Source organism: Rattus rattus, chromosome 2 (genome assembly GCF_011064425.1).
Source record: "Rattus rattus isolate New Zealand chromosome 2, Rrattus_CSIRO_v1, whole genome shotgun sequence".
NCBI lineage: Eukaryota > Metazoa > Chordata > Mammalia > Rodentia > Muridae > Rattus > Rattus rattus.
Window position 1 is genome coordinate 124,940,538 of NC_046155.1, and position 19,921 is coordinate 124,960,458.

The 19,921-nt window shown below is 38.1% G+C and overlaps 1 protein-coding gene across 1 annotated transcript in view; it reads right to left on the reverse strand.

The window, feature by feature from the left end:
• Nucleotides 1-19,921, reverse strand: part of Akap13 (A-kinase anchoring protein 13) — a 291,723-nt gene that overhangs the window by 136,564 nt on the left and 135,238 nt on the right. The window contains exon 6 of the mRNA XM_032895110.1: nucleotides 4,140-4,332. Within this exon, the coding sequence (XP_032751001.1) occupies nucleotides 4,140-4,332 (193 nt within the window). The remainder of the gene's footprint in view (nucleotides 1-4,139; nucleotides 4,333-19,921) is intronic.

The following is a 19,921-nucleotide window of genomic DNA, read 5'->3' on the forward strand; positions in this document are numbered from 1 at the left end:
ATTTATATGCTATATTCCTTAAGAGTATTCAAAATTAGTCTGGTAACACTGCATCTAAAAGTTGGGACAGCAAATCAACACCCTTAGTCAAGAGTGAACACTGCAGACCAGTGAGTAAGTAGGTAGTGCTATCTAAAGAATGGCAGAAACAATGCTGACATGGGCAAGCTGAGTTCTCTCAGTTAGATGATCATCCATTAAAGATGAGAGGAAAAGGTAACTTCTGAACAGTCTATTTACATGAAAATAACAGTCTGGAAATAGAAATAGATCTCATTCATAAAGACAGAAGAAGGCTCAGTGGTTAAGAACACTGGCTGCTCTTCCAGAGGTCCTGGGCTCACATGATGGCTCACATGATGGCTCACAACTATCTGTAACTCCAGTTCCAGGGGATATGATGCCTTCTTCTGACCTCTGAATGCACTGCATGCAATGACACACACACACACACACACAAACACACACACACACACACACACACACACACACACACACAAAATGCATGCACATGATGCACAAACATGCATGAAAAGCAAAATAACAACAAAACAATCGAATAAAAACATAAAAAATATTCCTAAAATAGAAAACAAGACAGAATAAACCATTTCATATCATCGTAGTATAGAATTCTTTTATCTTGCTTGTCTCAAAATTAATGCCTCTGGCATTGAGCTAGCCCTAGATGACCTCAAACAAAATCAGTCTGTTTCTAAATCAAATTATCTCTGAAATAAACTGGGTGGAAAAATGATCTAAGCTTAGCTTCTCAGATGCTACAGTTTCACCCATGTGACATGTATGCTATCCACAATAAATGCTACAAGGAGTTTATAATGATTTTATGTCTGGCAACCATTTTATCTTCAATGCTTAAGTGGATTATAATATCCTTATTTTTCAGATAGTCTTTTAAACTGTCAACGATCCACGTAAATACAGCAGTTCTATCATCATTCACTGAACAGCAGTGAAAGGTTTTCCTAAAGAATGAGCTTCCTTCTTGTTCTCTGCAACAATTTAGAAACTTTGGCCTTCTTTAGTTCTAAAACATTATAAATATAAACTTCTTTTCACAACAGGAAAATTTTGTTCCATTTGCTACACATCTGTACACCTAAAAGTGCCTGAGTATCTTCCATTACTTCAGAAATTTGTTAAAATTTAGTTTAAATATCTCAGTCCTCTAGGCTAGCAAGATGGCTCTATGAGTAAAAGCACTTGCCAGGCAAGCCTGAGGACCTAATTTTGATCCCCCAAAGCTACAACGAAAAGAGAACTGGTTCCTAAGAGTTATTTCCTGACTTCCATATACATAACCAATAATGAGGCCATGTGTGCATGTGTGTGCAAGTACATATATAAATACATGCATACACACACATACACACACAAAGTATATTTTTTCATATGATATATTCTGATCATGGTTTCCCTTCTCCCAACTCCCCAAATCTACATGCTTTCATTCTGTCTCTCATTAGAAAGCAAACATAGGCAAATGGTTGGAACTGGAAAATATCATCCTGAGTGAGGTAACCCAATCACAGAAAAACACACATGGTATGCACTCATTGATAAGTGGCTATTAGCCCAAATGCTTGAATTACCCTAGATGCACAGAACACATGAAACTCAAGAAGGATGACCAAAATGCAAATGCTTCACTCCTTCTTTAAAAGGGGAACAAGAATACCCTTGGCAGGGAATAGAGAGGCAATGATTAAAACAGACACAGAAGGAACACCCATTCAGAGCCTGCCCCACATGTGGCCCATACTTATACAGCCACCCAATCAGATAAGATGGATGAAGCAAAGAAGTGCAGGCCAACAGGAACCGGATGTAGATCTCTCCTGAGAGACACAGCCAGAATACAGCAAATACATAGGCGAATGCCAGCAGCAATCCACTGAACTGAGATCGGCACCCCCGTTGAAGGAATCAGAGAAAGGTCTGGAAGACCTTGAAGGGGCTCGAGACCCCATATGAACAACAATGCCAACCAACCAGAGCTTCCAGGGACTAAGCCATTACCCAAAGACTATACATGGACTGACCCTGGGCTCCAACCACATAGGTAGCAATGAATAGCCTAGTAAGAGCACCAGTCGAAGGAGAAGCCCTTGGTCCTGCCAAGGCTGAACCCCCAGTGAACGTGGGGAGGGCGGTAATGGGGGGAGGATGGGGAGGGAAGCCCATAAAGAAGGGGGGGGGTTAGGGGATGTTGGCCCGGAAACCAGAAAAGGGAATAACAATCGAAATGTAAATAAGAAATACTCGTTAATAAAGACTAAAAAAAAAAAAAAAAAAGAAAGCAAACAGAAAACTAAAACAAAATATATAAAAAATAGAATAAAACAAACAAATATAGGAAAAACAAACAGAAAAAAAAGAGTCAAGATAAAAAGAACTAGAACTATGCAGATACAAGACATAAACATTTGCACACACACAAGTCCTCTAAAAATAGAAAATTGGAAACCATGAAATAAAAGGAAAGGACCTGTAAATAAAAAAAAAATAAATCAAAAGGTCCAGATGAAGATTGAGTTTGTTCTGTGTTGGCCACCTACTGCTGGGCATGGGTCCTGTCGGTAAATGTGGTTTGTATAAGCAGAAGGACTATTAGAAAACTAATTTTTCCCTTGTGAACAGTTATCAATTGGTGATAGCTTCTGGGTTAGTAGGGATGGGTGCTCATGTCCAATTTCCCTTTCGGTACTGGTGTCCCATCTGGCTTAGACCTATGCAGGTTCTGTGCATGAGACCGCTCTATTTTTGAGTTCACATTCAGTTGCAAACCCTCTGATCCACAATGGTAACCTATATGCAAGACACACTGGTTGAATAGTGGCATAAAAGTTGTGAGAGCAACTAACTACTCTTTGAATGGGTTTAAGGCCATTCATGACAGAACTCATGCTGGACACTGCTCAGGTGGCCAAGAACCTGAGACCAGATAGGCCTTGGGCTTAGGGGACAATCACAGACTACACTTCTGCTAAAAGAACATAGTAATAAAGTGACTCCCAACAAAATTCTGTTGTATTTATAGATCAGTGTCTGCTCAGCCATCAGAGATGCTTCAGAGCAACAGAGACAGAAACAGAGACCCACAACAGAAAAAGGCGCAGAGAGTTTGAGAACTTGGAACACTCAGTTCTATATGGGATGTCTCCATCAAATCCCTCCCCTCAGAGCTCAGGAAACCCTGTGGAAGAGGAGGTAGAAGATTATAAGAGCCAGTGGGGATGGAGGACAGAAGGAGACAAGCTTCTCTGAGTAAAAACAAAGTCAAATATTAGGCCTCTACTGCTACAATCCTAAAGTTAGCTTTGTTTCTTAAGTGGCAACTGCCTTAGTTTGCTTTCTATGTGGTTATAAACACCATGACCAAGGCCAATTTGGGGAAAAAGAGGTTTATTACTCTTTACAACTATCAGGGATGGTCCATCAGTGTAGGAAGTCAGGGCGGAAACAACTCAAGCAAGAACCTGGAGGAAGGAGCTGACTGATCACAGAGGAACACTCCTGACTGGCTTGCTCTCCACTGTAGGATAATCTCTTGTGTGGAAGCACCACCTGTCAATAAATAGCTGAGGCAGGAATACAAGGAGGGACATCTGGCTGAGACTGAGAGGAACTCTGGGAAACAGTGAAGGTGGGAAAATCCCCTGTGTGCACTGAAGTTGGATGTATGAAAGGAAAGAGGTAACTGGCCATGTGGCAGACATGATACAGGATAAATGGGTTAATAGAAGTTACCAGCTAGTGGGAACAGGCCTGGCTTATGGCTCAGGCTTTTTTCTTTAATAAGTAATAAGCCTCTGAATCATTGCTCAGGCGTGGTGGAAAAGCCAGTGGTTATACCCAACAGCTTGCTCAGCTTCTTATACAACCCTAGACTACATGCCCAGTGCCGGCCGAGCCTTTGCAACCTGAGTCAGGTGTTTCTTAATTGAGGTTCCCTTTTGCAAAATGACTCTTGCTTGTGTCAAGTTGACAAAATACTAACCAGCACAGCAACACTGCATACTATCAATGCTTTATAAATTTACATTCTGATTATAGCAAGGATCCCTGGGGGAGGGGCATGCACAGACGCCTAACTAAAAGTGAAAACTCTCCCTTACCATTAGCTGCTGCTGGATATTCATAAGTTTAGAAATATGTCCAGTACAACTGTCTCCATGCGGTTCACAATGTGATTCAGATTCGGAAGTCAATGTATAGATGTCCAATTCTCGATGGTGCCTCACTGAACAGTCTCCATAAGGGATTTCATAGGATAAACTGCTCCAGGAATCTGGTTCACCAGCATTTTCCCTGTAAGCAAACAATCTTTTGTTAATATATAACCTATTACTACTAGCAGGCATACATTTAATCTTCTAAGAACAATGCACTATGTCTGAGCGCTCTCTGAAAATGCGGCTCCAGTGTTCCAAGGCCATGACAGGAATCTCTATCTCCCTTTCCCTCTTTGCAAGAGAACAGAAATGGCTTAAGTGAAACCCAAAAGACAATCTCCTAAGGATTTTGCTTTGATCAAGACAGGGAGGTCTGCAATCTTTCAATAGTCAATATCATGGCAACAATCAAATAATGAACTGTAAGAACGATGTCTTCAACCTGGTTTTCAATAGTAGCAAAACCCATTAAGACTGGATTATAAACAGGTTACACTATATGCCAACACAATTCAGTTCTACTAGAAAGGAAGAGTCAGGTCCCCGATTCCTGTAAAACACTCCTCTGAAACAACAGAGGAAACACCTCCAGACTTCTAAGTCAACTACACAAGGGGAAATCACAATGCTATATATACTATTCTCAACAACACATTATAAAATCCTGTTTTATATGGAGCTCTGCTTCCAGGAACTTCAAGTTAATTTTTTATTTTAAATTTAGAAACTAAAACCTGATTGTGTAGCTCAGTGGTAGAACACTTGGCTACCAATTGCAAGACCCTGGGTTTGATATCCAGTACCAAACAAAACACCAAAAATATGAAAACTTCAACTTTGCTCAACTCATAAACATATGTGGTATACAAGTAAGCTCACATGAGCAGGGACATGAGTAACTTCTGGCCTAAGAGTAAAAACATGAAACTGTTTTGTTCTGATAAATGTAAAAAACTTCAGGTTTAATAAGGAGAGCAGGCTTACTTGAAAACATTTTAAAACAAGTGAACACAGAAGTAACATGTTCTCTCATCAATGTTCTGGTAATCTATCCAGCTCGGTTTGTTTCAAGACAAGAGGGTTTCTTCTGTACAGCACTTCTTTCACAGCACCTCTAACTTTACCTCTGCTCACAAGGTCCGCCCATGCAGTGTACCTGACATACTGGTTTTATGCTGTACAAAGGGATTTAAAGCTTTAAGATACACAGGGATGAAGCATGCAGTGTATCACTGTATATATTTTGGCACACATTAAGGAGCTTCTTCTGTTTTGGGTGCCCTTTTTGGAAGCTTCAATCCTAGGTGTTGTGTCCTTTTTTGTTAGTCAGACACAATGTATAATGCACAGAGCTGAGATTTCTGGATTCAAATCTAGCTATTGAATTTCTTGCCAATACGTTAAAAAGTATCCTAATTTCTCTGGAACTTAGTTCTACACTCTGCATATAGGGATATGACAGTTTAATCACAATTTGAAGAAATGGATAAAATGAACATCAAGGGATAAGGACAGGGAAGGTACAGTTTATGTTGCCTGTTACTCCCTCTCCTGTGTCCGCCCACACATTCTACCATTCTCAAAGCATGAAAATTCTTTATATATAAAATCACCACATTTTTCATTTTAAAGTTACTTTGTTTAGTGTACTTTGCATCCACAGAGGATCTACTCAGCATTGTTTTAAGTAGAACCCTTCCTATATCTACCATTAGAGATTAATTGTCCCTTAGCCTTAACTTGGGCCTGGTTACCTGAAGTTTACTTTGGAAGCTGTATGCAATGATTTTATTATAACTAAACCAAGTCTGGCAGGACACAAAAGCATACCTACAAATACACTATAGAAATTTTGTTTCTTTTAGTGGTGAATTGGGGTGTCCCAGATCTTTGAAAATAAAACAACATAAAACAACAGCAACAACAACAACAACAACAAACGGAGTGAAATGGATACCTGCAGATAAAGGAACTAAAATAGTATAGAAAACTCTACAGAGATCTCCACCACTTCCTCCTCCTCAACTCCCTTTTTAGATCATGGTGAAAAAACTTACACATTGATGAAAGCAAAAGGTATTTTATTATCAACTGGCATTTATGCAGTATAGACATCATTTTATTACTATATTAGACAGTGTCTTAAATTGTCACATTCAAATCGATCCTGAAAAAGCCTTCGAACTTTCAAACTTCTTGTCAAAGGTGATTTACACTCTTTTCAAACATTCTTGTGAGCCTCAAACTGTGTGTGGTTTCTAGCATGGCTCCGGAAAACAGTCTTCTGAGCTCAGCATGACTGCTGTGGTTTAGCTTCTCATCCTTAACCTCACCTAGGGACAAAGGACATGTGTCTTCTGAACAACACGTTTCCACTGTTTATTATACACTCCCTTGGCACATTATAGGTGCTCAGGTATTTGTTAAGATTCTACTCCAGAGAGGAAAAAAAAGTAAGAGTTACTTTGCTTCTGAGGTGGGTGGACAGATAACCTTTTTTGTAAAAAAAATCTCCAAATAGCCCAATGTGTTAAGTACTCATGATTTAAAAAAATCAGAAGCAGTTGGGCTGGAGCGATGGCTCAGTGGTTAAGAGCACTGACAGCTCTTCCAAAGGTCCTGAGTTCAATTCCCAGCAACCACATGGTGGCTCGCAACCATCTGTAATGAGATCTGATGGCCTCTTCTGGTGTTTCTGAAGACAGTGTACTCATAAATAAAATAAACAATACTTTAAAAACAAAACAAAACAAACAAACAAAAAGACCCAGAAGCAACATAAGAATCCTGAAGACCCTAATAACCCAATGGGAGAAATTCTATTTAAAAGATGATTATTGGGTTGCTAATAAAAGATGAAAATAAACTGTAATAGATTACAAGGATTTTGTAATTCAATTTACACTGCTTCCCATTGTTCTTAGATTACAATATGATCCTCAGACTGGTACAGAACTCATAATCCTTCTGCTTTAGTTGGCTTAATGCTAGATTATAACCATGTGCCATCACAAAATGACAAATTTTGATAAATAAAAACATGAGAATATTCTTATTAGAAAATATAGAATAAAATATTTAAGACAAAAAAAGCATGTTGGTATGTATAATTTACTCTCCAAAGAGTTTCATGAAATATTTCTATATAGGTAGATACACAAAGATAAAGTATAACAGAAAGTTAACATACAAAAAGTTCATTGTACTATCTTTCCATTGAGTCATTGAGTTAAAAATATCAACACAAAAAGTTAAATACCAAGAAATTTAATACATGCAGAGGTGGTATTAATTCTTTCATTTTCTGTGATTTTTATTTACTTAAGGTAGCAGGGAAATACTAATTCTAGAAAAAACTAGGGACTTATAAGATGTAGTGGCCCTGACAAGCTCTTGAAATGTATTATTTAATCTTCATGTATCTGCAAACAGTTATCAGTCCTATTTAGGGTGAGGAAATTGAGGCTCAAACATTGTGTGTGTGTGTGTGTGTGTGTGTGTGTGTGTGTGTGTGTGTGTGTGTCTGTCTGTCTGTCTGTCTGTGTGTGTGTTTATTTACTAGCACTGATTTTTCTGTTTCTAAGATCAAATTTTACCACTTACAGAAATAACTTATGCTAGCAGTTAACCTCTTTGAGCATACAATTTGACAAAAAAAAAAATGGTAAAAATTCCTTTATAAAGTGTTGGCAATTAACACCCAGCATACAGCTGAAGTCAGTAAGTATGAACACCCTTTGTCCTCAGCACACGATCAATAAGTAAGGGAAGAATAGAATAATTTGATTACAAGTTGGGCTGGCTCCAACACCTGCGCTCTCCCATTATATACAATGCTCCTTTTGGTAGAAAGGACTGATACACACACACACACACACACACAACACACACACACACACACACACACACACACACACACACACACACACACACACACACTTTTTGGGGTGGGAATACCACAGAAGGAAGTATCAAAAAGGTCATTCCAAGGCATCCAAGGTAGAATGAAAAACTTCTCTTGCTGAGTCAAATAGTGTGCACTCCAGGCAGAACACTTTCCAGGACACAAACATTCTCTGATCCAAAAAAAAAAAACAAACAGTTTTCCGAGTCCATCTGCAGAATTACTCAACAGCATGGGAAGGTAAGCACTGTAACACTCTAACCAGATGCAGCACAACCAGCCAACCCAAATCTCCATTGCCTACATGTTCCAAACTCAAACTGAGCATCTTCAGCTGTAATGAAGCACAGCTAACCAGGAACTGCTATGCTGCAAGGGTCATCCCCATGTTAGCCACAAGCTGACCCACCATACCGCCTGACTGGAAAGGAGGAAAACGCTTTGCTATACTGGTTTACCTGAAACTCACCTCTGTCGAACTGAGACTTCCCTCCCTAGAGGCTAAGCCACAGGTCAGTTGGAGGAGTATGCAGAGTGTTAACCTTAGAGTAGAATTTCATTTATAGTCTGGTCTAAGAATGACTGGGATTCTATATACCAGAGGGTTTTCAAATGTTATAAGAGGAAAGTGTTCAGGGATCTGGGGAAGGCAGGGAGAAATGCCAGAAAAGTAGGAGGAAATAAGAAGTGAGTGGGGAAATCACAAAAATATGGTTTGTTCAGAAGTGTTGTAATTATATCTGATCATGCATGAAACTCATTTGAACATACTTTAAAAATCAAAAGAAACGGCAACAGTAGCTTTCTTATAGAGTTGAATTAAAAAATTAAAGACATGAAAAAAGGGATATGAGCTGGGAGAAGATGAGGAACACACAGGATACACATGATCATCTCATTTTATTGCTAATATTTACTAACTGCTTAGGAAAAAATCAGATATTAAGCCACGCACATGTACCATTCCATTCATCCTCTTATATAGTCATAAAGATTGTTATTGTCATCCCAACTTGCAGAGAAAGAGGCTGAAATACATGTTACAAGGAACGGACGACCTTAACCTACATCCAGTCACTGGAGGATGGTGTCCTCATACTGCAATGCCATCTATGATAGCGAAAGACACCTGAAAATTATTTTGAGTGTATCAGCATTGCTGATCAAAATCAAACTGTAGATTAAAGAAATTCTCACAAAAATAAATTGAAGCTTGAGAAGACAAATATAAATAGGCAAAATAATTTCAAACAAATGATATAAAACTGTCCCAGAAAGTCCAATGTTCAAATGTAGACAGAGAACGGAGGCAGGCAGAATTGTCTTAAAATTTTTAGTTTTCTCACAGTAAAAAGTCAAAACAAAATCAAACAGCAAACACCTGTTTGCTAATTTAAATGGCTTATTCAGAGAAATAAATGTATAACCTCTTCTACTCTTACTGAAATTCACTTTAAATAAATTTAAACAAAACTAAACACGAATCTGTTAACATCACTGTACTAAATATTGAAATTGCCTGTTTAATAAACAACCATATGAAGATACTATAATTCTATAAACAATTTGTTAAAGAAACCAGTAACTTTAGATTGCAATAAAGGTATTATTCTATAAATACCTTCATCACTTGAAAAACAAAATTCTGGTTATCAGCGAGGAAGGTCACGTGGCGATACGCTAGGCCACTGAAGCTCAAGACAAATCCTTCACCGGTTGGTTTCTAGTGACCTCATACATTTTTAGAAAGCCTACTGCTTTGACTTTTCAGAATTTACTACTGAAATATATTACTTCATCTATCAGTTCGACCAATAACTTAAGTCATGATAAACAATTTTTCATAAACTAGTATGACTTTCATCTTTCCTCTAATCTGCTTTTGCAGCAACATTTAACATTATTCTCCCTAATAACAGCACTGTGCAATAGAGTAAGTGAAAAGGAAGCAAATTTCTCTATTTATGATAAAGAATAAAATCTTTCCCCCCAATTCATTACAAAGAAAAAACTCTAAACAGCACATGATCAGCTGGAGACTGACGGGGAAAGACTTCATTACCCCACCAAATACATACTTCCCTTAGGCCTGGGTAAAGCTGAAAACGTAACTGAATAGGATTTAGGAGGCTTTAAAGCCCAGGTCATAATTAGTTCTTATTGGTGATTATTATTATTTATTATTATTATATCACAGGCATCAGAAGAGCAACTTTAATAGCCATGTTACTAAGGGCTGCTCTAATTTACTGATTCCCTTGAACCAATGTGAAATGCTGGAAGCAAACTATAGCTCAAAGTAAACGCAATACAGTTGTAAAGGATTATCTAGTTTTCAAGAACAGCAACAAAAAAACACATTTAATCTTCCAAGTTCCAATACCAATATTCTGTATATAATGAAATGTAAATCTCCAGTTTAGAAAGCTACAGTGCATGAACAAATTTTTACTTATTTATTTATTTGTTTGTTTCCAGCAAAGTATTTGCTTAATTTGGTGGTTTTTGTGGACTCCTGAGATTATTTGTAAAGCTAAACACAAAATGTTTCTTTAGATTATATTTTAAAATGGTAAATGAGGCATTATGGATATCTAAATTTTAAGTTTTGAAAGCATATATACTCTAAAAGAAAATGTGTTTACAAAGCTCAGAAGATATTTATTAAAATGTTAACTTGCTATAAAATGCAAATAGAAGTCTTATTAAACAGGAAGGGGCTGGGTCAACATAAGACGTCATTGCTATTCCTCTATATTTGAAAATGTATTAAGTTATAATAATAGTATTTGTTTCAAATGTTCATACTGGTCTTTTGACCTATGGATAAACTCCCAAAATCTTGTTGAAAAGAACATGGCATTGTATTTATAAATGCACTGTACCTGCAGCCCATCTCTTCTACATAAATCTGTAGCTCAGAGACTGCACACAGACTCATTTCTAAAACTCAGTGCCTCTTCTTACTGTCCAACATTAACTACCACTGCAGTAGTTTCAAATTATGGCAACATCCAAATGGAAAAATTTAATATAATATGCAACAGAAGTCAAACAGAAGTCAATTGGGCATATTAGTTACTTGTTTCACAAATTTTACAGGATCCAGAATATATTTTTCGATTCTAGAATAATATTAATTAGAAGTTGTTCTCTAGAGATTCCCTTATGGCATCCAAATTGAGTTTATAACTGGCGCCAAATCTGGTAGTTTACATAAGTAATTCAACAAAACTCAACATCCCTGCAGTAGACTTCAACTAATACCAAGTAACTTAGCTGCTACTCGACAGTCAACAATTTAGCTCTCTCCTGTTTCACCTCACAACTTCAAAAACAAAAAACCAGGCTTAATGCTAACATGCACACAAACCTTCAACAAATTAACTACAAAGGAAGAAGACTTCTCAGACTTAGTAACACTAGTCATTGAGAAGTCAAAAGTCACTTGTTCAGTTACAACAAAACACTAGTGAAGAGCAGCAGGGAAAACTAATAGTACATCAGTTTGGAAGCTGATACTTACACTTGTCTGGCCAAACACCATGAGTATCTCAAGCCCATCCTATTTGGGTTCTGGATTCATACTATCACTTTAAGAAAAGATAAAAACACTCGGGCCAACCCTCTCAAGTGGGGTGGGTGTTCTACCCTGAGCCTACTTTTGACAAGGAACTGCAAGAGCTGGTTCCTTATTTGAGAGCTCCTGCAATACCTTTCATGAAACCACATCACTATAACATTGCCAAACCTCAATGGGGCTTACGAAATCAACCACAACACCACTGAAATGAAGCTGGAAAGTCTAAACTCCAGAAGAGCGAGAACTAGACCAAGGGGGAAAAGAGTCACTTTGCTCAAAATGGAGCAGTCATCTTAGCTCGGTATTGTCAGATAAATATTCACATACATGCAGATTCACTAGAAATTTTATAGGCTTTCCTAGTCTTCCTTTTGGGGGGGGTGAGGTGGGGGATGTATTGTTCCCTTATTTACTGCTATAAGGAAATACATTAGGCTGCATAGGTACAAATAAAAGAGGTTTTTTTTTTGGGAATAGTTAAGAGGCTAAAAGTTAAGGCCACAGCATAGCTCTGGGAAGACCCTCCTTGGCTCCAATCATCTCATGGTGGATGTTACTGATTCCAAAGCATGTCTGCAAACAGGGGTCATGTTACTGGAGAAAAGCTGAAGAATGACTTGGGGGTTAGGTTTAGACTTTTGTGACAGCTTTGGTGACAAGAACTGCTTTCACCTCTTCCAAGTGTGGTCCTGTTGGACTTTAGGGCCATCTAATGTGTCTCACCCTCTATGAACACTGTCCTGAGGATCAACACATGAGCCCAAACCCCTATCCAAACCATAGCAAGAGACAGAATTGTTACTGTCCCCTAAGAACCAGCTCTGGAGAAAATACAAAGGAAAAGAAAAGCCAAGAAGACACATACTCTGAGCAAGTGCTGTCTATCATCAACACCAAATGTCTGTCTATTTATTCCAAGTTTAAGTGGCCAATGATCAAATAAATGTAGATGTTACACCAACCTATCAGTGAAGGTGCTCTTCTGATACAGGAAAAACGCATTCTCCAAGCTCCTCCTAGACAGTGTAAAATATAACCTTCTTATGTGCTTTTTAATTCACAAGATTTACTGGCTACAGCATGAGATGTACATTTAATACAAAAGTAAAGCCTTCCAACTGCAGAACTACTACTAATTTTCATAAGAACAAGAAACTAGGTTTACAATGTGAGTGTGGAGAAAATGTACTGGTACCAGATAACTTAGAAAGAGCATTTAATTTTCTTAAGCCAAATGTCTATAAAACTTTAAAGGTATAAGCAAGAACTACAAATATTAGATTTTTATAAACTTTCAAAATAGCATTAACATTTCAAAAGTTTAGGTATGCTGGGAGAAGGCTCAGAGGGTAAAGTGATCTCCAGCTCCATATAAAGAGCCAGAGGTGGGACTCAAACCAGTAACCTCAGAGCTGGAGGTGGGGTCTAGGTCAGGAAGATCCCGGAACCCCACTGGTAAGCTGATCTATGAACAGAGAATTTCCTGGTTCAATGAAATACTGTTTCAAAAAATAAGGAGGAGAACTTAACTAAGAGTCAAGTTCAGGCCTCTAAATGTGTATACATAGGCATGCACACCAACACATACTAATGTAGACATAAATATATTAAATAAATAAAATTAAGGTAAAAATGAAAAACTGTTAAAGAATTTTAAAATTATAGTTATCTCATTCTATTTAAGCCATTTGGCTTCTAGTAGAATGTTCTTTTATAAATTGTGTTTTATAGAAAAGATTAAAAGAATAACCACACTGCCATCTCCAGACTTTATAGAAAAGAAAATATTAACTAGGATAAACCATCCCCAAACTACAAATAAAACATAAGCAATAAATGTGTCTGGGGAAAACTCAGGCACCTAATTTATTAATTTTACTAACTAAAATCAAAATAAAACTTTAATTAAAGTACTTAAGGGATACAAATCCTTCTCTGTGTCTTTGGACACTAAACATTTAAAAGAAACCTTGTCAAAATGATTGTTATACAATGCCAGCCAATTTAGGTGGCCAAAGGAGTTTTGTTACTGGTTTAAGTAAGAATGTTAATACAAATGCTTTCAAGAAAACATGTCACTAAAAACTGTCCTAACTTGACTGTTTACAATACAACTAATCATAGATATTAGTGATGGAGCACAACAAAGCACATCACGGTTAAATAACTGAAGGATGAGCTAATACGTGATAATATGGAGAAGCCCTTCTACTTTAAGGACAAGCTGTCAAAAATCTAACTAACTGTAATGGATGTACAGGGTTATATTTCATTTTTTAAATCATGCTAAACAACTTCACTCCATGCTAATGATACTAAATTTGAATCAAAATTTTTTTGCAAAGTAGTTATTCAGTACAACTATTCTATGAATGTCTTATTAGCATATATTAATTATACATATTTTGTGACTTTTTATGTATATATAATACATTTGATAATTTTTACCACTCATTAATCTCTCTTGTCCTGCTTAAAAAACTCTAATTCCCCTTCTCTTCCCAACTAGTTTCACTTCTACTTTCAAGCTTGAGTGTGTGTGTGTCCATGTCTATGTCTGAGTAAATTTCATTAAAGTTGTTTACAGAAACATGGGTAAAAGTTGTTTATGGGAGCACAGGTAACTCTCCATGTGCTATACCACTGAGGAAAATATCTCTCCTTTCTCTGTAAATCATCAGCTGTATAAATCCTTGGGTGGCGTCTCGTGAGCTATTTTCCTTTCCAGGACAGGGTTAATCAACACATCTATTTTTGTTTTCTTTGCTTAAGGATCACTTCTACTTCTGCTCAAAATAACTGCAAGTGAAATATCCTTTCTATTGGCATGCTTCTAAAGACACCTTAAAACTAGTAAAATAAAAATGTACGAATGTCTTTTTCTAAGTGATCCTTCATTTTCTGATCTGTATCTATTAAAATCCCATTCTCCGAGTATGCTAGTGTAGATGAAGCTCTGTAATTTTGCAAATCTAATGAGAAAACTCTGAGCCTAAACATTACATGGCAACAGAGAACGAACACTTGCTCAGGCTACTTGACCTCCTACAGCAGAGAGGAAAGAAAGAAAAGATGCTTGGAAAGGCCCTGGGAGTCTAGCGACTTTCTGTCCCTACCTAACTGCCTTGGAGTTCTTAAAGCAATGCTAAAGCTAAACTTTTGGAGCTGTACAAACCCTTGTTTTACTACCCATTTTGCTGTTCTTTCTCTCTCTCTCTCTCTCTCTGATGAAGAAAATGTCCTCATCCCCAAAGAATATATCCAGAGAGATCTGTTTGTCTGTCTGTCTGTCTCTCCAGACATGAGAGAATGAGTGTCTGAAAAAAATGCCTAGTATATGGTAACTGGAATTATTGTTTTATAAAGTCCATCATTTTCAGAAAAGACATGCACCATGCAATTTTTCCAGTACAATGCCAAATAAAGCAATCCTAAAAAGATTAGCTAAATATCTTAAAAATAAAATGTGTAAACCAGATTTACAAATAAACAATTACAGTAACGCATTAAAAACCTGATAATGCTACCAAATATACCTTTTTTTCCCCCAAAAGTCAGACTTGTGACTATAGCCTTGGGCAAGCCACTTAGATACTCTAGGAACCACACCTCACGTTTGTTGAGATGTTTTAAATGAAGGGCGATGAAAAACTCCGAAGCAGTACCATACACAAGACAAGGTGGCTATTTACATCTGATAAATTCTAGTGTCTCCCCCATCTCTAACTTCCATCCAGTTCTACTATTCTGTATTTACAAACCACAAAGACCCAGATCAGAGACTGACTAAGGAATTGGAGAAGTAACACACAAGATAAATGGAAGTCAGGCCAGCATTGATTTGTCAAGGTGTTCTAGATTCTTCTCTCTGGCCATTATTTTAGAGCAAAATTTGCATATATATTTCACCCTTTCACCTCTTAAGCAAAAGCAAAGCCCCAAGCTTGTTTTGTGATAAGCAATTGTGATCTGCTTATCAAGTCCTTACGAGGACCCTAAAAAGGCAACATGGTGTTGACAACACAGCTTGCATCACAGTCCTGTGTTCTACTGTGAGATGTGCACTCTGGTTTCATGTAAGAGTCATGAAAGTAGGACTCAAAAACACACAAACATAACTCCCCTGAGAATCATTTATACTTCCTACTGCCCTATCCTGTGACTGACTGCCTAGTACTTAGATGGTGGGTCTGTGTTCTGCACATTTACAAATGTCATCAGGAGAATTCAGGCTAGGCGTAGTTGTTACTTTATGGGCCTGTGACCATGGGCAAGAGACTTCATTTCCTTTGCCTCTGTTTCTACAACTATAAGATAGAGATAGTAGTATTTATTCTATCCACTCATCGGGCTTTTATGAGATTTAAAATGTAAGACAATAGCTTAAGTGTAACCAATCACGCTGCAAATGCCCTGAGTATTAAAACTGTGAAGTGATTACAGTGAGGATCTAAAGTCTTCACACAGTGGCAAGGACTGACTGGAAAGAGCATGTAACCCTTCTGGACTTAAGTACTGCTATATTCTGCACTCTGGTCTAGCAGTCTCTCCCTGAATCTCTTCTTTCTGGGTCAAACTTCTGCAAGGGGAAGAAAGCTGGCCTTGTGTTTCCACTGATGTCTGTGTCAAACCACTTTTTTGTATCCTAGTTATTTTAGTTGTCTGAAGAACTACTTTTCCTCCACAAATGACGAATAACATTTACTTCAGAAAGGTCAATTTAGGGTCAAAATATTATCTAAAATGTATTAACTATGGATTCTACTGCAACCCAAGCATTCAATGCATAACTATTTGTTGAATCAATGCTAAAAATCAGATAAAGCTTATGAAGATAAATACTCATAAACTGGCTCTTAATAGCAATTGAAAAATCTCAGCACTTAATGTAAACACTTGAGAGTTGACAATCTTAAAAGAAATTCTTTTCTTCTAAAGACAGAGGCTCTGTAAGTCATTTTTTTAATCAACCTGTGATATTCCTGAAATTGTTTCCATTTCTCTACTAATTTTAACTCTCAGAAAGCCATGACAGTATTTAAAAAAGAATTCTCAGCAGACCAACCGACTGGGATTTGTGTTTACAGTGGAGTAGCCCTAAGTTTACTGACATTTTTTTTTAAATATATATTTTATTTATCTATTCATTTAACATATGTGAGCACACTACAGCTGTCTTCAGACACACCAGAAGAGGACATCGGATCCCCATTACAGGTGGTTGTGAGCCACCATGTGGTTGCTGGGATTTGAACTTAGGACCTCTAGAAGAGCAGACAGTGCTCTTAACCACTGAGCCATCTCTCCAGCCCCGTTTACTGACATTTTTAAAGCGCAGTTTTGTGAGACTTTCCAGGAGATCACCATGTAGTTTAGCAAAGCATCTGCACACACTTCAATTGGTTCAAACCATCATGTGACTGAGGAAGAGCAGCAACAAAGGTAGAACAGTTTTATTTAACAAAGACAAAGTAGTGGCTTGGAGTGGATGAGACTTTCTCTAAATCACATATGCAAGTGAGGAAGTTAAGGTTTTACTGAAGCGCTTCACCTCTCAGCAATTAATACTTGTGATGGTTTGTATATGCTTGGCCCAGGGAGTGGTACTATTAGGAGCTGTGGCTTTGGGCATGGGCCTTAATACCCTCCCTCATCCTGTGCCTGGAGGTCAGTATTCTGCTAACAGTCTTCAGTTGAAGATGTAGAACTCTAAGCTCCTCCTGAACCATGCCTGCCTGGACCCTGCCATGCTTTCACCTGGATGATAATGGACTGAACCGCTGAACCTGTAAGCCAGCCCCAATTAAATGTCCTGAGAAGAGTTGCCTTGGTCACGGTGTCTGTTCATAGCAGTAAACCCTGACTAAGACAACACACAATACAGTATCTCTCTTCAAACTCCAATACCGATGGCCCCACAATTTATTCTAGAATCTCTAGAACCTGACCACTAAGCCATAATTTTTGCACTACATAATCCAGGTCCCTAGCTATCACTTGAGGATGATGAGCCATTGCTGTCATTTATCAGATGAAGAAAGCAAAACTGAGAGAAGAAAAAAAGCGTAATGCACCTGGAGCCAACATGCAACCCGGCTTGCGCCCTTATGTGCAACCTAGCTCTCAGTGCCATCTGCACAAAGGATGCAGGTTCTAAAACTAGTTCTTTGTGATATGTGAGAGGGCAGTCTAGTGTGACAACAATTTGTTCAAACTTTTCTTCTCAGATTGTTCCAAGGCCACTCTCACCTATGGTCATCACCTCTCAGCATTCAGTAAGCCTCGAACCTTCCAATCAGAGTCCTGCCCCCACTTGATCCATCACTAACACGTGAGAGAGCCTGGTAGAAACTGCAAACTGGAAGAAATGACTATGATCTCCCTGAAGCTGGAGCAGGACCACATGAACTCTGCTGGGGCTTTTTCACAAGACTGGTAACATTTTATTGAAGATAAATTTTCAGATCATAAATATACTCACAGTAATAAATAAGATCAAAAAGAGTGTAACAAGTTAATAAACAGTCCTCTCACTGTCACTATACTAAGTGAAAGTTAATGGCCATGGGTTACTAAATAAATAAATAAATAAGCAAGCAAGCAAAAGAAAAAGAAAACTTACAAAAATATACTTAAGACTGACTACATGGTGACAGCAAGGCTCAGTGGCTACAAGGTAGTGAGGGAGAGCCACGTTTGGGATCCAGGGTCTCATTCTGAAGTGGAACCCTGAGATGAGGGGAAAGATGCACAGGATGCGATTCCCTTTCGTGCAGAACCTCTCATCTTCATGGTCCTGATGTGACTTACTCCCTTACCACAAAGAAACTAGACAGCGTACAAGACTGGGAAGCTATGTGTGAATGAATGATGTGAAGAACTTGGGTATACTTCTTATCTGCAAACGAATTATCCCAGAAAGATGTAGCAGTCAAGGTCTAAAGAGATGGCTCAGAGATTGAGAGCATTTGCTGCTCTTCCAGAGAATGGAGATTCAGTTCCCAAAATTCAAATGGTGACTTACAAATGTTCAAAACTCCAGGTTCAGGGGATCTGACACCCTCTTCTCGACTTCATTGGCACCAGGTATGCAAGTGATTAGTGCACATAGATATGTAAAAGCAGAACATTAGCACACATAAAAAAATCTTTAAAAAATAATTTAAAAATTTGAAGGTGTAAAACTGAAGGAACACAAATGTTCTATTTGTTAAGAATGAGTTGGGATGAGGGAACTGAACTAAAGTGTGAATTGTTTGGAAGTACAAACCAATGTCATGTGGTCATCATGTGGCCTTAAGCCTCTATGAGTGAGATAATTATAAACAATGTCACCAGCTCCATCCATTGTTTATCATTAGGGAACGATGTTTGAATGGTATTATCGTGGTGGTCATTTCTATTTACACCTTTACTTTTGTTCAGAATGTATTTGTGAAGAATCCTTTACAATCTGCTTTCCTGTTGCTGTGAAAAAATAAGCTGAAAAAAGCAACGTAAGGATGTACGCTCATAGGGTTCAGTCCCTCTTGGCCAGGAAGCAAAGGCAGCAGAAGCATGAACTAGCTGGTCATACTAGTCACAATCAGAAAACAGCTCTGCTTCTCCACTTACACAGTTTAGGACCCAGCCAGGGAATAGGGCCACCTACAGTGGGCAGTTCTCCTACCTCAGTAAATCCAGTCAAGATAATCTTACCTAGATGTGCTCAGAAACCCATCTCCCAGCTGACAGTAGATTCTTGAAGCTGACAATTATAGTAACCATCACAGACTAGAAGGTAAATATGTATTTAGCTATTTGGTATGTTTTTTCTTTTAAGTGCATAACCCTCAGTCTGGTCTTAATTTTAAAAGGAGGTAGTGAAAGAGGTAGGCTTTGGCTGAGAGATGTTTCCATGAAGTACTTGTTGGGCAAGCAAAGGATCTGAGTTCTAGCACCCACATAAAAAGCCATGTAGACTAGATGTGTCACCCTAGAGCTGGGGGTTGAGACAAGAGAATCAGGGTACTGCCGGGAGTCTAGCCAAAAAACAAACAAACTCTTGTTTCAGGACCAAAAAAAAAAAAAAAAAAAAAATCCATTTTTATGGAACCATAGAGGAAGTCACGTGTGTTGGCCTCTGCCCTCCAATGGTAGGCACTCTACATATATGCCCAAAAGAACTAAGTCTGCAGCTCAGTAGAGAAAGATACAAGCGAACCATTCCTAAAGCCCTGGACCCAGCCCTCAGTACCA